General features: G+C 41.0%; 1 protein-coding gene across 13 annotated transcripts in view; it reads left to right on the forward strand.

Annotated features, from left to right (window-relative positions):
* KCNMA1 (potassium calcium-activated channel subfamily M alpha 1) overlaps positions 1–18,749 on the forward strand; it is a 504,709-nt gene that overhangs the window by 439,709 nt on the left and 46,251 nt on the right. For all 13 annotated transcript variants that reach the window (XM_087933804.1, XM_087933806.1, XM_087933813.1 and 10 more), the window contains 2 exons: positions 3,459–3,683; positions 8,328–8,520. In XM_087933804.1, the coding sequence (XP_087789930.1) occupies positions 3,459–3,683; positions 8,328–8,520 (418 nt within the window). The remainder of the gene's footprint in view (positions 1–3,458; positions 3,684–8,327; positions 8,521–18,749) is intronic.

Consider the following 18,749-nt stretch of genomic DNA (forward strand, 5'->3'; position numbering starts at 1 on the left):
ATTAGACCACCAGGGACAAGTTCTCCATACGTGGTTAAATAACTGAGGGCGACAGATGTCAGCTAGAATATTTTTAAGTATATTTTAAACAGAGATGACGCTTAATGACCTTAATGTTCCACTTCACGAAGTTTGCATGTTTGGGAAAAAAAAAAAGACATTAGAAGGACTCTCCTTGTCTGGTTATGATTGAAGATCTGCTTACTAGTTTTGCCACTCTGTGGGTAAAATACATGTACAGAATGTGTGTGTGTGTGTGTGTGTCTGTGTCTGTATGTGTGTATTTGTGTGTGTGTGTGTATGTATATATGTGTGTGTGTGTATATATATTTGTGTGAGTGCGTGGGGAGAGAGAGAGAGAGAGAGAGAGAGAGAGAGAGAGAGAGAAAGAGAGAGATAGGTAGATAGATAGAAAGTTAGATAGTTTAATAGGTAGAAGATAGATAGATAGATAGATAGATAGATAGATAGATAGATAGATAGATAGATAGGAAGAGAAGGAGGGAGGGAGAGAGGGAGGAAGAGAAAGGAAGGAAGAGAAAGGAAGGAAGATGGAAGGGAGGGTGGGAGGGAGGAAGGACTTCACAACAACATATGGAAGCTGCACTTGGAATAGTCACATTTTTAAACATTTCTATGAGCAACCTACCTCCGTAAGGCGATTTTACAACACCAGGCCTGCAAATCGCAAGTGATAGCTGTTGAATCCTATCAGCTTCACCTCTCTTGAAAAGTTAAGCAGTGGCTTTCAGCTTTAATTGTATTCATTTAATCTCATGGCAGTAGCACGGTGGCTCGAGCAGTTGGAACGCTGGGCAGGAGATTAGCAAGCCCACATTTGAGACCCAGATTAGCAAGCCCACATTTGAGACTACAGGGTTCTCGTCCTTCACCCCAGCTCCTCCCAGGGACATGAAGGGAACCCTCAATTGGGCATCCCCAGGGCAACGGTGATGTCACTGGCTAATCCTTTCCACCCCGGAAGCATTTTGGTGCTTCTGACCCAAGTGCTAAATAATAATAATAATAACCTTCATGGTATGTTCCATTCAATAGTAATTCCAAAGGAAATTTGGATTTAGCAGATGCAAGGAGATTCAGATTTGCAAGAAGTTGTTGGTCCAACTGTGTAATCATGGCATTGGCATTCATAACTTCATCACCCTTGAAGGGGTTCCAACACACATTTGACCTGAAAATAATTCCACCAAAGTTATACGACTAACCTTACAAAGATGACTTAAATATTTCCTTTTTTTTCAAATCAATGGATCTTTCTCATAAATGATACCTCCCCTAATCCAAATATCTTCTTGTGGCCTGTCAGCCACCGGTCCCTCAAGCAGCTGAATCAGGAGGAGGAGGAGGAGGAGGAGGCCTGGGAGTCAGAGTCAGCATCAAAGAAATCTGAGAGCTCTGAGAGCGAAGAGGGAAGAGGGAATGGAGCTGTCAGAAAGAGAGAGAGAAAGAAGCGGAGCCTGGGCTATCCGTCAACCCTCAGATGGAGAGTCAACAGCCCCAAGGTCTGGAGGTGGCTGATGAGGAAGAGGAGGAACAGCTGGGTACAGTACCTGATGAGCGGCTGTGCAGAAGGCAGAGGAGAGGAGAGCAGTGGAAATCAATGGGCCGGTCCTTGGGACAGAACAGCCGCTGCTGCTAATGAGGCCCCACCCTAGCTCTGGGAATAAAAGAGGATGAATAAGTATGGCAGACAACTATTCATCTCCCAGCCTGACAGACTTGTTATCTTTGGTGAAAGAGGAACTGTTTGCGGGGGCTGCTGGTGCTCCTAATAAAGGAATCATTGAGTTAACTTCAGAGGATTTGTCGTGTTTGGGGAGCTGGGTCAGAACATACCCCTAATCACCAAGTTGTTCTAACCAAAACCCATTTCCAATAAGACAAACACAAACCAAAGAGAACAGAAACCTTTTAATGATTCTTATGAATTCCTGGTTAAAAGGCTGCTGCAAACTAATTAACTTTAATAAACACAAACCTTGCCAAAACTGCATGAGAATCACAGATAAGAAACATTTTACAACACAAGAGTCTTCAAATACCAACTTAAGATCGTGCAATGACCAGGATATAACAGATAAGAAATATTTTACAACACAAGAGTCTTCAAATAGATCCTGCAATGTCCACGAAGCTGAGTTTCAAAATGTCTTTGCTTCCTGCAAAGAATGTTTGCTTCACAGCTGTCTTTTATCTTTTTGAAGGAGGGGCCATTACCTTGCAGCCTTACTCCCAAGTCAGCCATGCTGTTGTAGCTGCTCTTTCCTGCGAGCAATCCTGCATGCCCGCACACTTGGCACAGGCTCCTCAGGAACCTCCTCATCGCTGCTGACAGCCCCCACAATCTCTGAAGGCAGCAGCCCACTCCCTAATGGTCCCATCCCCTCATCTGAGTCCTCGCTCTCCTCAGACATCCACACCTGCTGCCGGCTAACCACAACACAAGTTTAGCTTGTGTTGAGAGTGTCATTCAGAAGTGTTCACAGGAGATGGTTAAAAGAAAAAAAATCACCATGGTTGTTATAATGGTGTGATCAAAGAGCCACCCATTATTTATGTTCCGGCACCCCAACGTCATCCCTTCTTACCCCATTCCCAGGTAGCCTGTTAGAATATGTGGATGTGATAGAGTCTACCCAGTCTGAAGACCTAGCTCATCTCTTCCAGGGTTGTCCGAACCTGGCAACATTAAAACTTGTGGACTTCAACACGGCTGGCTGGGGAATTCTGGGAGTTGAAGCCCACAAGCTTTAAAGTTGACAGGTCTGGTTCCATACTAACGGTATGGGATTCTACAGGCAATGCTCGACTTACGACCACAATGGAGCCGAACATTTCTGTGGCTATGTTGAGAAAGTATGTTGAGGTGAATTTTGCCTCACTTTAACAACTTTTCTCACCTCGGCTGTTAAGGGGATCACTGCAGTTGATAAACGAGTTGCCAGGTGGTGAAGTGAAATCTGGCTTCTCCCGTTGGCTTGTCAGAAGGTCGCAAAAGGGAATCACATGACTTTGAGACACCGCAATGGTCATAAATACGAACAGGTGGCCAAGCATCTAAATTTTGACCACAGGACTGTGGGAAATGCTGCAATGGTCATAAGTGTGGAAAATACAATTCTAAGTCACCTTTTTTGGTGCCGTTGTAACTTTGGTCACTAACTGAACTGTTGCAAGCCAAGGACTACCTGTATGTATCTATAGCTACCATATTCTTTGCCTTCCAAACTCTTATCTTTTTTTTCTAAGCAAGCTTGGAGCATTTCATGCTCTGTTAGATATTATGGAGGTGAAAAGGTAGAAACAATTTCCTTGTGTTTTCATGCTTTTGTAGGCTCAGCACTGCTTAATTCCTGGGATGAATCTTGCTGGCATTGAAAACTCTTCATTACTCTTAACTCCTTTCCCCATTTTGTTCTGTTGTTTTGTTTCTCCAGACCCGAAGTGAAGCTGCTATGACCGTCCTCAGCGGCCATGTGGTGGTTTGCATATTTGGAGATGTGACGTCAGCGCTGATAGGACTGAGAAATTTTGTGATGCCACTCCGAGCAAGCAATTTCCACTACCACGAGCTCAAACATATCGTCTTTGTGGGCTCCTTGGAATATTTAAGGAGGGAATGGGAGACCATGCATAACTTTCCCAAGGTCTCCATTTTACCAGTAAGTCCAAGGACCTGATCTCCCCTCTCCCCCCACCTCAATCCTTCCCTCCCTCCGTACTTCCCACCCACTTCTTCCTTTCTTCCTATCCCCCTTACTTCCCAAGATACTGTCTTCCTTCCTTCTTCCCTCCCTCTCTTCTTCTTCCCCGCCTTTCATTGCTTCTTTCCTTCCTCCCTCCCTCTCATTCCTTCCTTCCTTCCTATCTCCCTTCTTTCTTCCCAAGACATTATCTTCCTCCCTCCCTCCCTCTAATTGCTTCCTTCCTGTCTCCCTTCTTTCCTAACTCACTGTCTGTCTCCTTCCTTTTCCCTCCCTCCCTCTCTCTTTCCTTTCTTACCTCTCATTGCTTCCTTCCTCCCTCCCTCCTTTCCTTTCCTTTTCTGTCCCTTCCCTTTCCTTCCTTTCATTTCTTTTTTTTAATTTGGTTTTTCAATTGCTTACAAGATAATAGGTATAAGTAAAAACATAGTTATGAATACATATAAGAAAAATTAAAAAAATAAAAGAAACAATAGGACAGGAACAGTAGGCACGTTGGTGCGCTTATGCACGCCCCCTACAGACCTCTTAGGAAAGGGGTGAGGTCAATAGTAGAAAGTCTAAGGTTAAAGTTTTGGGGGTTTGGGGAAGAAACCACAGAGTCAGGTGGAGTATTCCAAACATTGACCACTCTGTTGCTGAAGTTGTATTTTCTGCAGTCAAGTTTGGTGCGGTTAACCTTGAGTTTGTATCTATTGTTTGCTCTTGTATTGTTATGGTTGAAGCTGAAGTATTCATTGACAGGTAGGACATTGCAATGTATGATTTTATATACTATACTTAGATCGGACTGAAGGCGTCATAGTTCTAGGTTTTCTAGGTCTAGAATTTCAAGTCTGGTGGCATAAGGTATTCTGCAACAAGTAGAGGAGTGGAGAACTCTTCTTGTGAAATATTTCTGGACTTTCTCAACTGTGTTAATATCAGATACATAATGTGGGTTCCAGACTGATGAGCTGTATTCAAGTATTGGTCTAGCAAATGTTTTGTATGCTCTAGTTAGTAGTGTAATATTACCAAAGAAAAAGCTACATAAGATTAGGTTAACAACTCTTAATGCCTTTTTGGCTATGTAGTTACATTAGGCTCTAGCACTTAGATCATTAGAGATGAGTATTCCAAGGTCCTTTACAGAGCTTGGATCATCAACAAGGTTTTGACAATTCAGCCTGTATTTTATTTTCTGATTATTATTTTTTTGCCAATATGTAAGACAGAGCATTTATTTGTTGAGATTTGAAGTTGCCATTTGTTTGACCATTCTTGTACATAGTGGAGGTGTTTTTGAAGGGTAGCAGTATTGTCTATGGTGTTGAATAGCTTTACATTGTCAGCGAAGAGAATGCAGTTGCTCTTAACATGATCACAGAGGTCATTTATGTAGAGTGTGAAGAGAGTTGGTCCTAGAACACTGCCTTGGGGGACACCACTGTTGACAGGTACAGAATTTGATAGGATGCTCCCAATTTTGACCATTTGTTGTCTGTTTGACAGGAATGCTTCTATCCAGTTATGCAGGTGTCCAGAGATACCATAAGATTTTAGTTTTAGGAGTAGTTTGTCATGTACCACTGAATCAAAGGCTTTACAGAAGTCTATGTAGATTGTGTCTATTGTTTTGCCCTGATCGAGTTGTGTAGTCCATATGTTTTTGCAGTGCAAGAGTTGCAGATTGCAGGATAGTTTTTTTCTGAAATGAAATTGTTTATTAGAGAGTAGGTTGTTTGTCTCTAGGTGGAAGATAATGGATTGGTTAATAATTGATTCCATGACTTTACAGGTTTCCCTTCCCTTTCCTTCCCTGTGCTTCCCTTTCCTTCCTTTCCTTTCCTTTCCTTTCCTTTCCTTTCCTTTCCTTTCCTTTCCTTTCCTTTCCTTTCTTTTCCTTTCCTTCCTTTTCCTCTTCTTTCCTTTCCCTTCCCTTCCCTTCCTTTCCTTTCCTTTCCTTTCCTTTCCTTCCTTTTCCTCTTCTTTCCTTTGATCTTGGGTTTCACTGTTTTGTTCTTGACTCGTTATAAGCCTGAGGACTTGGCCTTTCCCTGTTTGTTGTAGCTATGAAAACTAAGCCCTGGGAGACCTTATTAGAGGAAATTTTCTGGATGAATTTCAGCGCCTATCAGACACATTAGCAATGTTGCTCATTGAACACTTGCCTGAGTGCCTTGAATACAGCCAGTTTTGATGTTATGATTTCACTTGACGGCAGGGCAATTATTAGTCATGGCATTATTTATGCCTATGAAACCTTTGAAAACATTTTGTATTGTTTGTCTATCTACCTCTATCTCTTTGGGTGTGCCCAGATCTGTGAAAAGATCTGGTCTGTTGGCTTTCTTCTACCCAATGCACCAATTGGGAGTTATCACCTCTTTCTTAAGGGGATACAGGATGAAAGGAGATGAATGTCTTTATCACTAAATGTGATAAATTCTTTATCACAGCATTGAAGAGCCCCCAATTCCTCACGATTTATACCTCGGTGCTCATGAGAACGCAAATTTCATAATAGGTTGCCTTTCACACAAGGCCAGGAAGAAAATCACTAGCAGGGGGCCATTAAATATTTTATTTGGATACTAGGTTGGTTGGGTTTTTTTCTTCACCCTAAAAGGGCTACTTACAAAAACAAGTAGAATAAAGGATAAACCAAAACAAATAGAATCCAAATTGAAATCCATCATTAAATATTTGGCTAGTCTGCTTCATACAGTCTTTGAAGCTGAAGCAATCCTCTTGTTCATCCCACTTGTCATACAATTGAGGGATGCAAATTGGGAGATCACCGTCACAAATTAGCTGTCCCTCCATCTCTCTCCCTCTCCCCCCCTCTTTCTCTCTCCCCCCCTCTCCCTCTCCCTTTCTCTGTCACTTCAATAGGCCTGGGCTGTGTTCTTCGTAGCTCACATTGTCATCCATACCATATTTGCACACCAGTCTCTGGCCTGGCGAAAGTCATCCTGTTTGTAATGTTTAAATTATCCACTAATTCGAGGTGTGCATTATAAACATTTCCCAACACATATAAACACCAAGAAGGACATCATCATGTTTTGCTACATGGTCCAATTAGTAATTTTGCTACTAAAAAACCCCAGTGTACATTGGTGCTTATTAATATAGTGTCCATTTCTGTACTAAAGAAGCTCTAGCTTTGTTGAAGCAAATGTCATGGTGGGATTGTTTAGAAAAAGGTAAAACTTGTTACAGGAAATGTTTTGGGGGATCTTTCTTTTTATGCATGGATGGACAGATGGATGGAAGGAGGAAGGGAGAGGAGGAGGGGGGGAGAGAGGGGAAAGTACAAGGAGGAGGAATCGGGTGGGGAACTTGAATCCTTGCGTAGCTGCAGGAGGCTTAAGCCTGACCCTTCCTAAATTCCATGACATGTTATCGAAGTTGTCAAAGGAAGGCAAGCAATCTGGGGAGATTCCTGTAGTGTAGGTAGAACATAATAAAGTAGTCAACCTGAACCTTTCACACAAGGATGTGGGTGGGTGGGTGGATGGGTAGGTGGGTAGGTAGGTAGATGGGTGGGTGGGTGGGTAGGTAGGTAGATAGTTAGATAGGCAGTCAGGCAGATGAGAGAGAGAGAGAGAGGGGGGGAGAGGGAGGTGTAGATGATGGATGGATGGATGGATGGATAGATAGATAGATAGATAGATAGATAGATAGATAGATAGATAGATAGATAGACAGACAGACAGACAGACAGACAGACAAATATAGATAGAAGTAATCAATCTGAACCTTTCACACAAGGATGTGAGTGGTTAGGTAGGTAGGTAGATGGATGGATGGGTAGGTAGATAGATAGATAGGCAGTCAGGCAGATGATAGATCAGACAGACAGACGAGAGAGAGAGAGAGAGAGAGAGAGATTGAGAGAGAGATTATAGACAGTTAGTCAGACAGATAGATAGAAGTAGTCAACCTGAACCTTTCACATGAGAATGTGGATGGTTAGGTAGGTAGGTAAGTAGGTAGATGGATTGATGGATGGATGGATGGATGGATGGGTAGGTAGGTAGGTAGATAGCTAGATAGGCAGTAAGGCAGATGATTGGATAGATAGATAGATAGATAGATAGATAGATAGATAGATAGATAGATAGATAGATAGATACCGCAGGTAGATAGTGTTAGTTTGGTTCTATAAGGGATTCGTTCTTTTCCATATCACTGGCACAAGTCCAGCATTTCTGGAAATGAGTATCTGAACATGCCCCCTCGGTCTGCTCAGAAGGACATTTGCTGCTCCAGGAGATGCACAGAACTCGAGAGGGGGTTGTAAGCGGCAGGCACAATGCCCGAAAGTTTCCCATCATCCCCGCTCCTCGTTCGTTACCCATCGCTTGACTGAGTATTGAGTCTTAAAGACTAAAATGCTGCCATCAGCGCCAGCCACCCTTTCCGATCAGCATGTTCCTTCTATTCCCTGGCACACAGTTAGACCCTCTTAATGTCAGAGCATTACAAAAAAAAGTGGGGTATACTTGTTAAATCATCTCCCAAAGCTCCTTCCTGCTGTTTAATTTGTTTTCTTTCGTTCCCTTCCTCTTTTCTCTCTCTCTCTCCCCTTCCTCCCCCCTTTCTCTGCTGAAGGGTACACCATTAAGCCGAGCTGATTTAAGAGCTGTCAACATCAACCTCTGTGACATGTGCGTCATCCTGTCAGCCAATCAGAATAATATTGATGACACTTCACTGCAGGACAAGGAATGCATCTTGGCGTCACTCAACATCAAATCTATGCAGTTTGATGACAGCATCGGGGTCTTGCAGGCTAATTCCCAAGGTAAGGACTGCCCTATAAGACTTCTCCTCCATGGTGCCTTAAGGGGACAGGAAATGGCAGGAAGAATATCTCTCACTCAGTAATTCAGAGGGGGCTTCCCTCCGCTTGCTTGATGGTTAAACCTGCTGATTGGGAAGAGGGGGCTTTGGTGTAGCACACGCGGGGTGGGGGGGAACAAAAAGCTAATCTGGGCGCCAGAAAACCGAGGTCGATTGGGGAGAGAATCTCACTCCTTGCTCCGTCCGTAGAAGTCTCGCTGTGTATAACGATAAAGTTGTTCGGTTATGCTTTGCATTGCCAGAGGTCACGTCATTTCATGCTGGATGCAAAAGAGGATGATTGGAAGTGTGTTTGACCAGCATCTTGGCTTTGTCTGCAAGATTATATCAACGGAATGGCATGTGATGCCAAAGCAACACCTTTGAGGCCAGAGAATAGTGAAAATAATAATAAGGGGAGGATTTTGTGAAGATCTGTTTAACCTCTGCACAAAAATCCTTACAGTGGTGGTCGACCTCCCTCCAATTTCAAAAGCTCAGCGCCTAAGAGCACCTCTTTCTGACTGTGTATTTTTTTGTTGTTGTTGTTGGCTGTTCCTTTCTTTTGATTGTGTTTCCCAAGAGCGCAAAGCAGCTAACAATATATTTAAAGGTCAGATAAACAGACCATCCTGCTCTTAATCTTGCAACATAGAAACAGACAAATCAATAGAAATATATATGCCACAATAAATGCCCGAATACTGCATTTTAAGTAACAAAAGCAATCATCCACTTCTCTTCCATTCAATTATCCTTCATAATTCCGTTCAATTGCTTTCATTCAAAAATCTACCATTAAATATCTGATAGTTGATGAAAATGAAAATAAGTAGTGATAGTGGGGTTTTTTGTTTTTAAAAAAGTTCACCTCCTTATTTAAAACATGTGATATATGACAGCAAAAGCTAAGATTATATGATGGGGGAGAGCTGTCTCGCCATTTAATGGTTCTCTATTAGCATCGAACTATACTCCAGATAACTCTACAGTCTTTCAATAGAGACAGAGCCGTTGATTCTGTTCTGGTCTACCCAAGTTAATCAAACTGACTGCATTTCAAATTTTATAGGATATGGAATTTGTATTCTGTGTTGGATGGTCCCTACAGAAGAGAAGATGATGAGATGGTCTAACAACAGGGATATCCAAACTTGGCAACTTTGCGACTTGTGGACTTCAATTCCCAGAATTTCCAGCTGGCTGAGGAATTCTGGGAGTTGAAGTCCACAAGTCTTAAAGTTGACAAGTTTGGAGACCTCTGGTCTACAGTAAAGCAGCAATTTCTCAGGAAAAAGGGAGCACATTCTAGAAAAGATGAGGGAGAGAGAAGAGGTATCAGTCAACCAGAATAGAGCAGGAAGGGACCTTGGAGGTCTTATAGTCCTGCCCCCTGCTCAAGCAGGAGAACCTATACTATCTCAGACAAGTGCCTGTCCAGTTATTGTCAGTAAACAGCAACCTCACCATGTGGGCCAGACTAAGAAAACAAATTCTACAGGAGGGCTGAAACTACATCGGTTGAGATTGGCTATAAGGGCAGAATCTTGCAAATCTGATTGTAATTATATCTCCGTCCTCTTCTTATACTTCAGTGAAATAGGGAGGTGCTTATCAGCTGCTTCCAAATATTCTTTGATTGATTAATTGATTCATCGATTGATGTGCTGTCCATCTCATCTAGAGCTAACTCTGAGCAGCTTAGCTGTCTGTTTTTGTAGTGAGTAAGAAATATGATTTTGACTGAGAGGTATTTGTTCATAATGGAATGGAACAGAGAATGGAATGGAATGGAATAGAATAGAATGCAGAGTAGAGTAGGATAGCATAGGATAGAAAAGAATAGAATATTAGAATGTAGAATAGAATAGAATAGAATAGAATAGAATAGAATAGAATAGAATAGAATAGAATAGAATAGAATAGAATAATGGAATGCAGAACAGAATAGAATGGAATGGAATGGAACAGAACAGAATAGAATAGAATAATGGAATGCAGAATAGAATAGACTAGAATGGAATGGAATGGAATGGAATGGAATGGAATAGACTAGACTAGACTAGAATAGAATAGAATAGAATAGAATAGAATAGAATAGAATAGAATAGAATAGAATAGAATAGAGCTTAGAGGTCTTCTCCAAACCCTAAACCATTTCATTCATTCATTCATTCATTCATTCATTCATTCATCAATTCATTCATTCACTCCATTTCTGTACAGAAGCGAAGAGGAATAATGCGTATCTTAATGCACAATTACAAAGACAACGTTTCTAAATGTCTCGGGAGTTAGTCAGCTCTTTTCACAATAATTGTGGAGTGCTTGTTGTAAAGATAAAAACCTCTGCAAATTAAGTTGAAAGCAGCATTCTCAATGACACTAGCCCCACCCCAACACCCAAATATGCATTCCTCTTAAGAATCTGAAAGCATTGGCATCAACCACCAGCCCCCATAATAAATCCTAATTAATTTTTGACTTTTATGGGTTGGGTGCAATTCAAGCTATTAGCTGCAGGAGATTCCCCATTTGAATGGGAGAATAAAATTTGGTCACTTGGACACACTTTGATATTGAAAATCACCAGCAAGTATCGCAACGGAATCAAGATACATTGCAGTGGTTCCAACCTTGCCAGCTTGTCCCAACAAATATTGGTTGTCTGAACACCGACAACACGTTCCCAAATGGCTGCTTTGATTTCAAATGAAATCAAGATGCTAAAGTCACCTTGGATCTACCTCTAGCCAGGTTTGGGCTGGCTTAAACCTTCTTCCTTATGCTTTTGAAAAGGATGGTGTCCGAGCCATTGATCAAACTCAGAAAAATACATAGGGGAAGTTATTTATAATTTTGTTGCCAACTTGTTCCAGCTGGCCTGCTGAAAAGTCTACCTCATTTTATTTGACATGCTCTCTAAAACATGGATTTAGCCAGCTTTTGTGCGGTAACTACAGCATCGCCATTAGGAAGCCAATGGTGCAAACATTTAACTGTTGTGTAACCAATAAGTTATGGGTTTATATTCCTCACACAAGGGACAGAATTAATCTGTGGCTAATGTCCCATTTTATCTATTTTTTTCCCATTTGTTTTTGTTTTTAATGTTTGCTTCACCTTACATTTTACTGGGTGTATCTTTCTTATTATTAATTTGCAATGGATAACTTTGCAGTTTGACTTCAGCAGTGAAGAGTGGTTTATTATGCATATTATTTACAATGCATATAGTAAAATATGTATGATGGAATACATTGTTTGCTAATTTATGAGTAATTATAATACATAATATTAATATATTGCCAAACATATTAATAATATGTTCTGTATTATTATATATTGTAATGATTCATTAATAATAAATTACAGAGATTAGTCTTCAGTTGGCAAGATATGAACAAAATTAAAGCAACACATAGCCCTGGTGCTTTAATTTAATTTGTATTAATTTTTTCTAAGAGGGGATTGAGAAGCTGAGGCAAACAGAGGAAATCAGATTTATCTATATAATGACAAAAATCAAATACTGATTTAGTTGTTCTGTGGAAATGAAAATAATATTTTTTTATTCCTTGTAATTGGGTCCATGAATAATTAGGGCAACTAAAGTTCAAGTATGTTCATTATTTCAACGGTGACTTCAATGCTAGAAAAACCATGAATATTTTTTTTTTAAAGTAGCTACATCCATATAGCACAGGGATCTCTAAACTTGGCAACTTTGAGACTTGTGGACTTCAACTCATGGTCATGGGGCCGGCGTGACTCAACGCTGAAGGCACATGGAACGCTGTTACCTTCCCACCAAAGGGGTCCCTATTTTTCTACTTGCATTTTTTACGTGCTTTTGAACTGCTAGTTTGGTAGAAGCTGGGACAAGTAATTGGAGCTCACTCCGTTATGCGGCGCTAGGGATTCGAACCGCCGAACTGCCAAACTTTCTGATCAAGGAGCTCAGCATCTTAGCCACTGAGCCACTGAGGTCATAAAGGGAGGCAAAAGTCACCTAACAGATGTCTCACTTAACAACAGAATATTTGGGGCTCAATTGTGCTCGTGAGTCAGCGACTTCCTGTATTTGGAGAGGGATGATTTTAAGTGGAAAGTTGAGCAGAAAGCTCTCCTGTCCAAACTTCTGTAGAATATCAATATCAATTGGGATGGGAAAGACTGTGTAGAGGCCTCCCCCTCCCATCTGTCCTTAATAAGCAGGATCTACAATGGCCATAACTTCCTGTATCTATAAAGGAAGAGATGCTATTTCTGCTGGTCTGGCAAAGAGCTCACTATACTGCACCTTGCTCGATGCATTTATCTGGAGAGAGCAGCTGTCACTTCCTTTTTGTTTAATAGTCGGTGCATTATTCATCCTGGGAAAAAAAACATTTTAAATCATCTAAATCAGGTGCAAAACCTGACCCAAATGTTTTGAACTTGCCTGGCAGCTGGATTTACCGCAGAGACGGCTTTTGTGTGCGCTCCAACTGGACTCCTGGAAGTACTCTAGTTGAAATAATTCGGGGAAAAAAGACTTAAGGATGGGCTGGAAAGACGCCAATTGCACGGGAACAGACCTAGGATGATGTGACAGGTCAGCAATTCCTGCAGCGGCATCGTTTTAATGGATTAAAAAAGAAAAAGAAAAGTAGACAGGTTGCTTCCACAAAGAGCTTGACCATGGTTCCCAAATGGGTGCCATGCCTTTCTGTTCACACTGAGCAGGTTTGATGATGGCACAGATCATAAGATTTGGAGGTAAACTGGTTTTTCACTTTCAGGAACACAAATCACTCCTCGGCTCATCATTCCATAAGTTCTTTTCCTCCTTGTAGCTACGAAGCTTTCAGAAGACCACAGTGTCTTTCCATTGGAAGAAGGCAACTTTCCCTCTCTGCCATCCCTCCTACCCCATGCGGAAAGAAAAATGGAGATTCAAAGCGGAAGGCAGCTCTGATTTCAGCTGCTGAAATCCTAGTTCGGCTGATCTTCCATCTGTTACTGACATCAGATCCTCGGAGTTAGCACTTCAGTGGTGTTGTTGATTGGGATTAGGAAGTCTAGAATGGCCTGCTAGAGTGCCACATGCATGTGAAAAAGGATGGGGATGACTTTCGCATCCTAATATCTTACTCCATCTGATTTTATGCATAATAAGGAATGGACATCATTGTCATTTGGTTAATGGAAAAGGAGAGGGAGGAGGAGGAGGAAGAGGAGAAGAGGAAGAGGAGGAGGAGGAGGAGGAGGAGGAGGAGGAGGAGGAGGAGGAGGAGGAGGAGGAGGAGGAGGAGGAGGAGGAGGAGGAGGAGGAGGAGGAGGAGGAAATCTTGCTGTTAGTATACTTTGGTCCTCCCCAAATATTCCTCAGATATTTCATGGAGGAACTTCAAAAGAATTCATCACTGAATGTTGCTTTGGGTAACCTTCCAACAATAATGGAGGTTCTGTCCCAGAGAGCTTTGCTATTAATTCCCTCCTGTCCACTTTTTGTGATGCCAAAATGAGTCCCTTGGGATTTTGGTGATGAGGAGCACAGGTCCCTTATCGGTCCATCTTGGCATCTTGACAAAATGAGATTTGCAGACTTGGTTGAAATGTTCCACGCGACGACCTCTTTGTCCCTCTCACCAATCTGTGAAGGCATCACAAAGCCAAGTTGGGTTGCCATGCATTGATTTCAGCAGCAGCTTCCTGGAGACAGTGGGGAAAATAATGTTTCAGTGTCACAATCCTTGCAGCTATAGTCAAGGTCTACAGTCAGGGTCAGTGAATGCTGACTCAGCCACAAGGACGGTCCCAACGTATAAAAGATTGCACCTAAAAACAATAGCCACATGGCCAGTTTAAATGCATTGGACTTTTTTTTTTTTGCCAGTTGTCGAAGTTTTGATGATATCCCATCTAATTAAGTGAAGTCAGTCCATAGTTTATGTTATTATTTATTGTCAAATCTGTGCCGAGTTTCTGTTAATATGTATTCAAAAACCTAGGACATTCTCCCATATATTATTCAAATACGAATGAAGGAGTAAGTTAGGGAACAGTTATGGTTATAAATATTCTGTCCATTTTCCCCATTTTGAATTTCTTGCCCTTTTGGTTTTGCAGAAAACACAATATTTTCCCCTGTTACAATGGACATTGAGTGGGGACCAGAACAGATAAAAAACAATTATGGTTAGTCAGATTTATATTCCTTGTAGCCGCTTTACTGGGGGTGATAACTTCAGATACCCACCCTCAATGATGTAATGATCTCGGCTAATGATTTAAGCTGCTGCTTTGAATTCTAAATGATAAGAACAATGAATTTCATTAGAAAGTTGCTCATCGAGTAAAAAGCCATCTCGTGGTTCTTAAGTGGGCTGAGGAAGGGGGAAAAAAACAGAATTGCAGTGTAATATATTTTTTCCCCAAGACGTTGCAAGACAGATCACAGTGCAATGGTTCAGATGTGGTTCTTTCTGAATGAGTTCAGCTTAGGAGAGTTTTCCCTAGGAATTATATTTCAGCCACATCAGTAATTCTGCTCTGAGTTCCATTTAAGATTCTTCTAATAGGTCTGGTGTATAAAGAGAATTAAATAAGGGGGAGATAGATGACTCAAGGGAAACTAGCTTTCCTAAGGCAGTACTAAGGGGAATTCCCATCTAGCAGGGGTGTCAAACTCAAGGCCAGTGGGTCAGATTCAGGGTGCTTAGATCTGGCCTGTAGGGCTACCCTGGAAACAGCAAAGGACCGGCCTACGGTGCCTCTGCCAGCAAAAATGGGGCTCAGGGGCCCCTGCCTGGGCACCATTTTCAGCCACAATGGCCTCCTGCAGTCCTCTGTCAGCAAAAATAAACCCAAGCTCCTTTTTCACTGGCAGGAGGCTATCTAAACAAATTAAAATTAAAAAGAAAACAAAAAAATGTTTCCCCTTTTGCATTTGAGCATGCAAGACGCGACGGGAAAGGAGAAAGGGAAAGAGGAAAGACAAAGAAACAAAAAGGAAAGGTGGGAAGAGAGCAAGGAAAGGAAAAGAAGGAAAGAGGAGAAGGAAGAAGAAAGGAGAAGGAAAGAGGAAGGAAAAAGAAGAAAAGGAAGGAAGGAAGGAAGGAAGGAAGGAAGGAAGGAAGGAAGGAAGGAAGGAAGGAAGGAAGGAAGATTATAATGAGAGTAAGGGAGGATTGGAGGAAAGTCCTGCCTTAGCACTTGGCCACCAGAGGTGCCCCTGACATGAGTGACCACACACCCCAACACAACCTTGATGCGGCCCTCAAATGAAATTGAGTTTGATACCCCTGCTCCATAGTATCAGCCTTTAACTCCAGCAGTACAGATAGTCCTCAATCTACCCACAATGGAGCCCCACATTTCTGTTGCTAAGTGAGACATTTGCTTAGTGAGTTTTAACCCTTTTTACGACCTTCCTTGCCATCGTTAAGTGACGTGATCAGCATTGGATGTTAACAGCCAGCACATACTTTCCATGTACTGTTCTGCCATGTCCCCTAAGTTTCCATGTGCAAAACTCTACTGCTACCTCTTGAAAGTGTGGGGAGACATTGTTTCAGGAAGGTGGACATTCCTATAGCGGTGAAGAGTTGTGTGAAGAATATAATTCCCACAAACTACAATCAGATTTCCAAAGTTCGGTGTGCTCCTTCCTTGTGTGTGGTGCCCATGTGCCTAGAGATGCTAGGATAGAACAGAGGCTTTTAGTAAGTGGTTGGATTCTGAAATTTGACCCACAAGAATTTGGGATGGTAAATATTAGCAAATTGTTGTTCTTATATTATCTCTATGTGGTTCTTCTTTCTCCTAAGTCCCCGACGTCAAGCTCCCAAGGGTTGTGTTTTACGAGAGTAAGGAAGGACAGATTCTCATCATGCCCATCTTATTATTTGAAATATCTGTCTTTTCGTTGACCCTTGGCCTGCCATCTTGAGCTCCAAATGTATTTTGAAATGCGTCCTTCATGTCTATTTGAAGAGATGACGGAGAGACATCTGTGTCTCTTTAATTATAGCAAGAACGTTACAGAACTTATTGTGCCGACATAATATTATTCTACCATCAGTGTCTGTGTGCAGATTGGAAAACAGGCAAATTCTAATCCACAATCCTCTTTTTTCCCAGATTCATATCCACATGGATTCTAGCAATCTATTTATTTATTTATTTTTACTTTTATCAGGGGAATGTTGAAAGGATGAAAAAACAATACTCAGGTATTTCTGTCATGAGTTAAGGAGATCAAATGTTCGTTATTTCAAGCTAAATTAGCTGAATTAGGATCTTATTATATATAATCAGGTTACATAAGTATATATATTATCATCATTATCAATTTTTTCTCCTCCAAATATCAGTTTGAGGTCTGCAGACAGGTGTTGGGGGGCAGGAATTTAGTTGGTGGTTTGGGCAGGTTTTCCTTAGTTGATTCAATGCAATTTTTGACCACAGCACAAATTTACATGAATATATGATCATCTCAACTAACAATGATTAAACGGTAAAGTGCATTAATGAAGAATGTTAGCTTCTCCACAGTGATTCCATCATGAATTTCTTTCTAATGAGCCTTCACTGTGTAACCAAAGTTCATTTTTGAGATGAAATGATGAGTTATAAACTCGGAGTTAAGGGAAACTCAAAAGTGTCTTACTCTAGGGGTTAGTTACTCGCTCATTAAGAAAATTGGGATTTAATGGCTGCCTTGGTCCACTTCTCTGCATTTAAGAGCCTGAAAATAGATAAACTTGTATGGAATCAATCAATTTTTATTACAATCACAGACCAACATTTCTGTATGTAAATAGCTGACGTTTAGTTAAAGATACTTTTCATATCTACGCTCAGAGTTTCTGCAATTCTAATATGAGACAAGCCTGCTCTTGTTAAACTAATAAAAGACTGAACATGGCTATATGTGGGAAATTACTAAGCATACAGTGTTGCCCATGAATTATAACGTTACTTTTATTCAAAATTTAAATGGCAATCCTTTTAAAATTCAGGCACCTACCTTTAATTTTTTTTCCCCCAATACAAAATAAAATAAAAATAAAAGTTAAGCCACCTCACGTAAACACACAAGGGTTCATCAGCATTAATTATACACCAGGCTGGGAACCTCAGCTTCTGCGTTATGAAATATTAAATCAAAATGCTTCCTGTTTCCCAGATGTCCCCACGATAAATACGGCGTTCTTTGGAAGCCTCTTGCAACCTTTTTTTGTTGCCGCTGTCGTCGTTTTTGCCCTCAAATTTATAGTTTTTGTCTCCATTTTTTCCAAAAACCCTGTTTTATATGAAGTATAGCATGCTTGGTAGTTTTTAAGGAGCAAACTCGTCTGGGCTACTCAACATAGACAACTGCTCTCGTTCAGATGGGGCACAAGGGAGCCGGCGTCAAAAAAAAAAAAAGCTGCTTTAAGATGACAAATGGGATGAAAACATTATTGTCTTTGATTGCATGCCTTACATCATCCCCTGTATATGTCGGAGGTAGAGGACCATGCTTTATCTTTAGCTGTTTTATAAATATTTAAGCCCTTACAGTTGCCTAAAGATATTAAAGCATATTTTTTACAGGGGCCTGGAATAATAAATATTATATGCAGTACAAAAGACACCACAAAGGGCTTTAATGAATTCGTAATTTCCTCTTCACTTTTTATTGGAATATAGTTTATGTTCCAAGCGAACCTCTAAAAGGATAGGACCCCAGCTCGCTCGCAGACAGCGCAGGAACTAATGGTAAATGTTATTGGAGCTGTTTTTTTTAAAAAAATAAAATAAAATAAAATAAAATAAAATAAATGGAATGGAATTCATATTAAAAGGAGTCCTGGGAATTTCAAGAAGAAACTTCTCAATCATTCTTATCTGGGTGTGTGTGTGTGTGTGTGCAAGCAAGTAAATGACATTGAGGGATTGAGGTTCTTAATCAAAGCCTTCGAAATACCATAACTTGGAACGATCTATATTAAAACCCAGTGAGTACTTTTGTTTTGTTTTTTTTTGTTTTTGTTTTTACTCTGTGGACTTACCAGCTCTTTACTTGCTTCAGTCCCTTTGTGGCTTGATCTAGTGACTCACAGATCTCTTTAGTCTCAATTTACTCGCGTTATTTGGGCAAAGAGCCCTGATGGAGCAAAAGGGTTAGAATGCAATAATTTGAGGAGCTGCCACCAAGAA

The sequence above is a fragment of the Pseudonaja textilis genome, chromosome 4 (genome assembly GCF_049901715.1).
Source record: "Pseudonaja textilis isolate UNSWEBS1 chromosome 4, rPseTex1.2, whole genome shotgun sequence".
Classification (NCBI taxonomy): domain Eukaryota; kingdom Metazoa; phylum Chordata; class Lepidosauria; order Squamata; family Elapidae; genus Pseudonaja; species Pseudonaja textilis.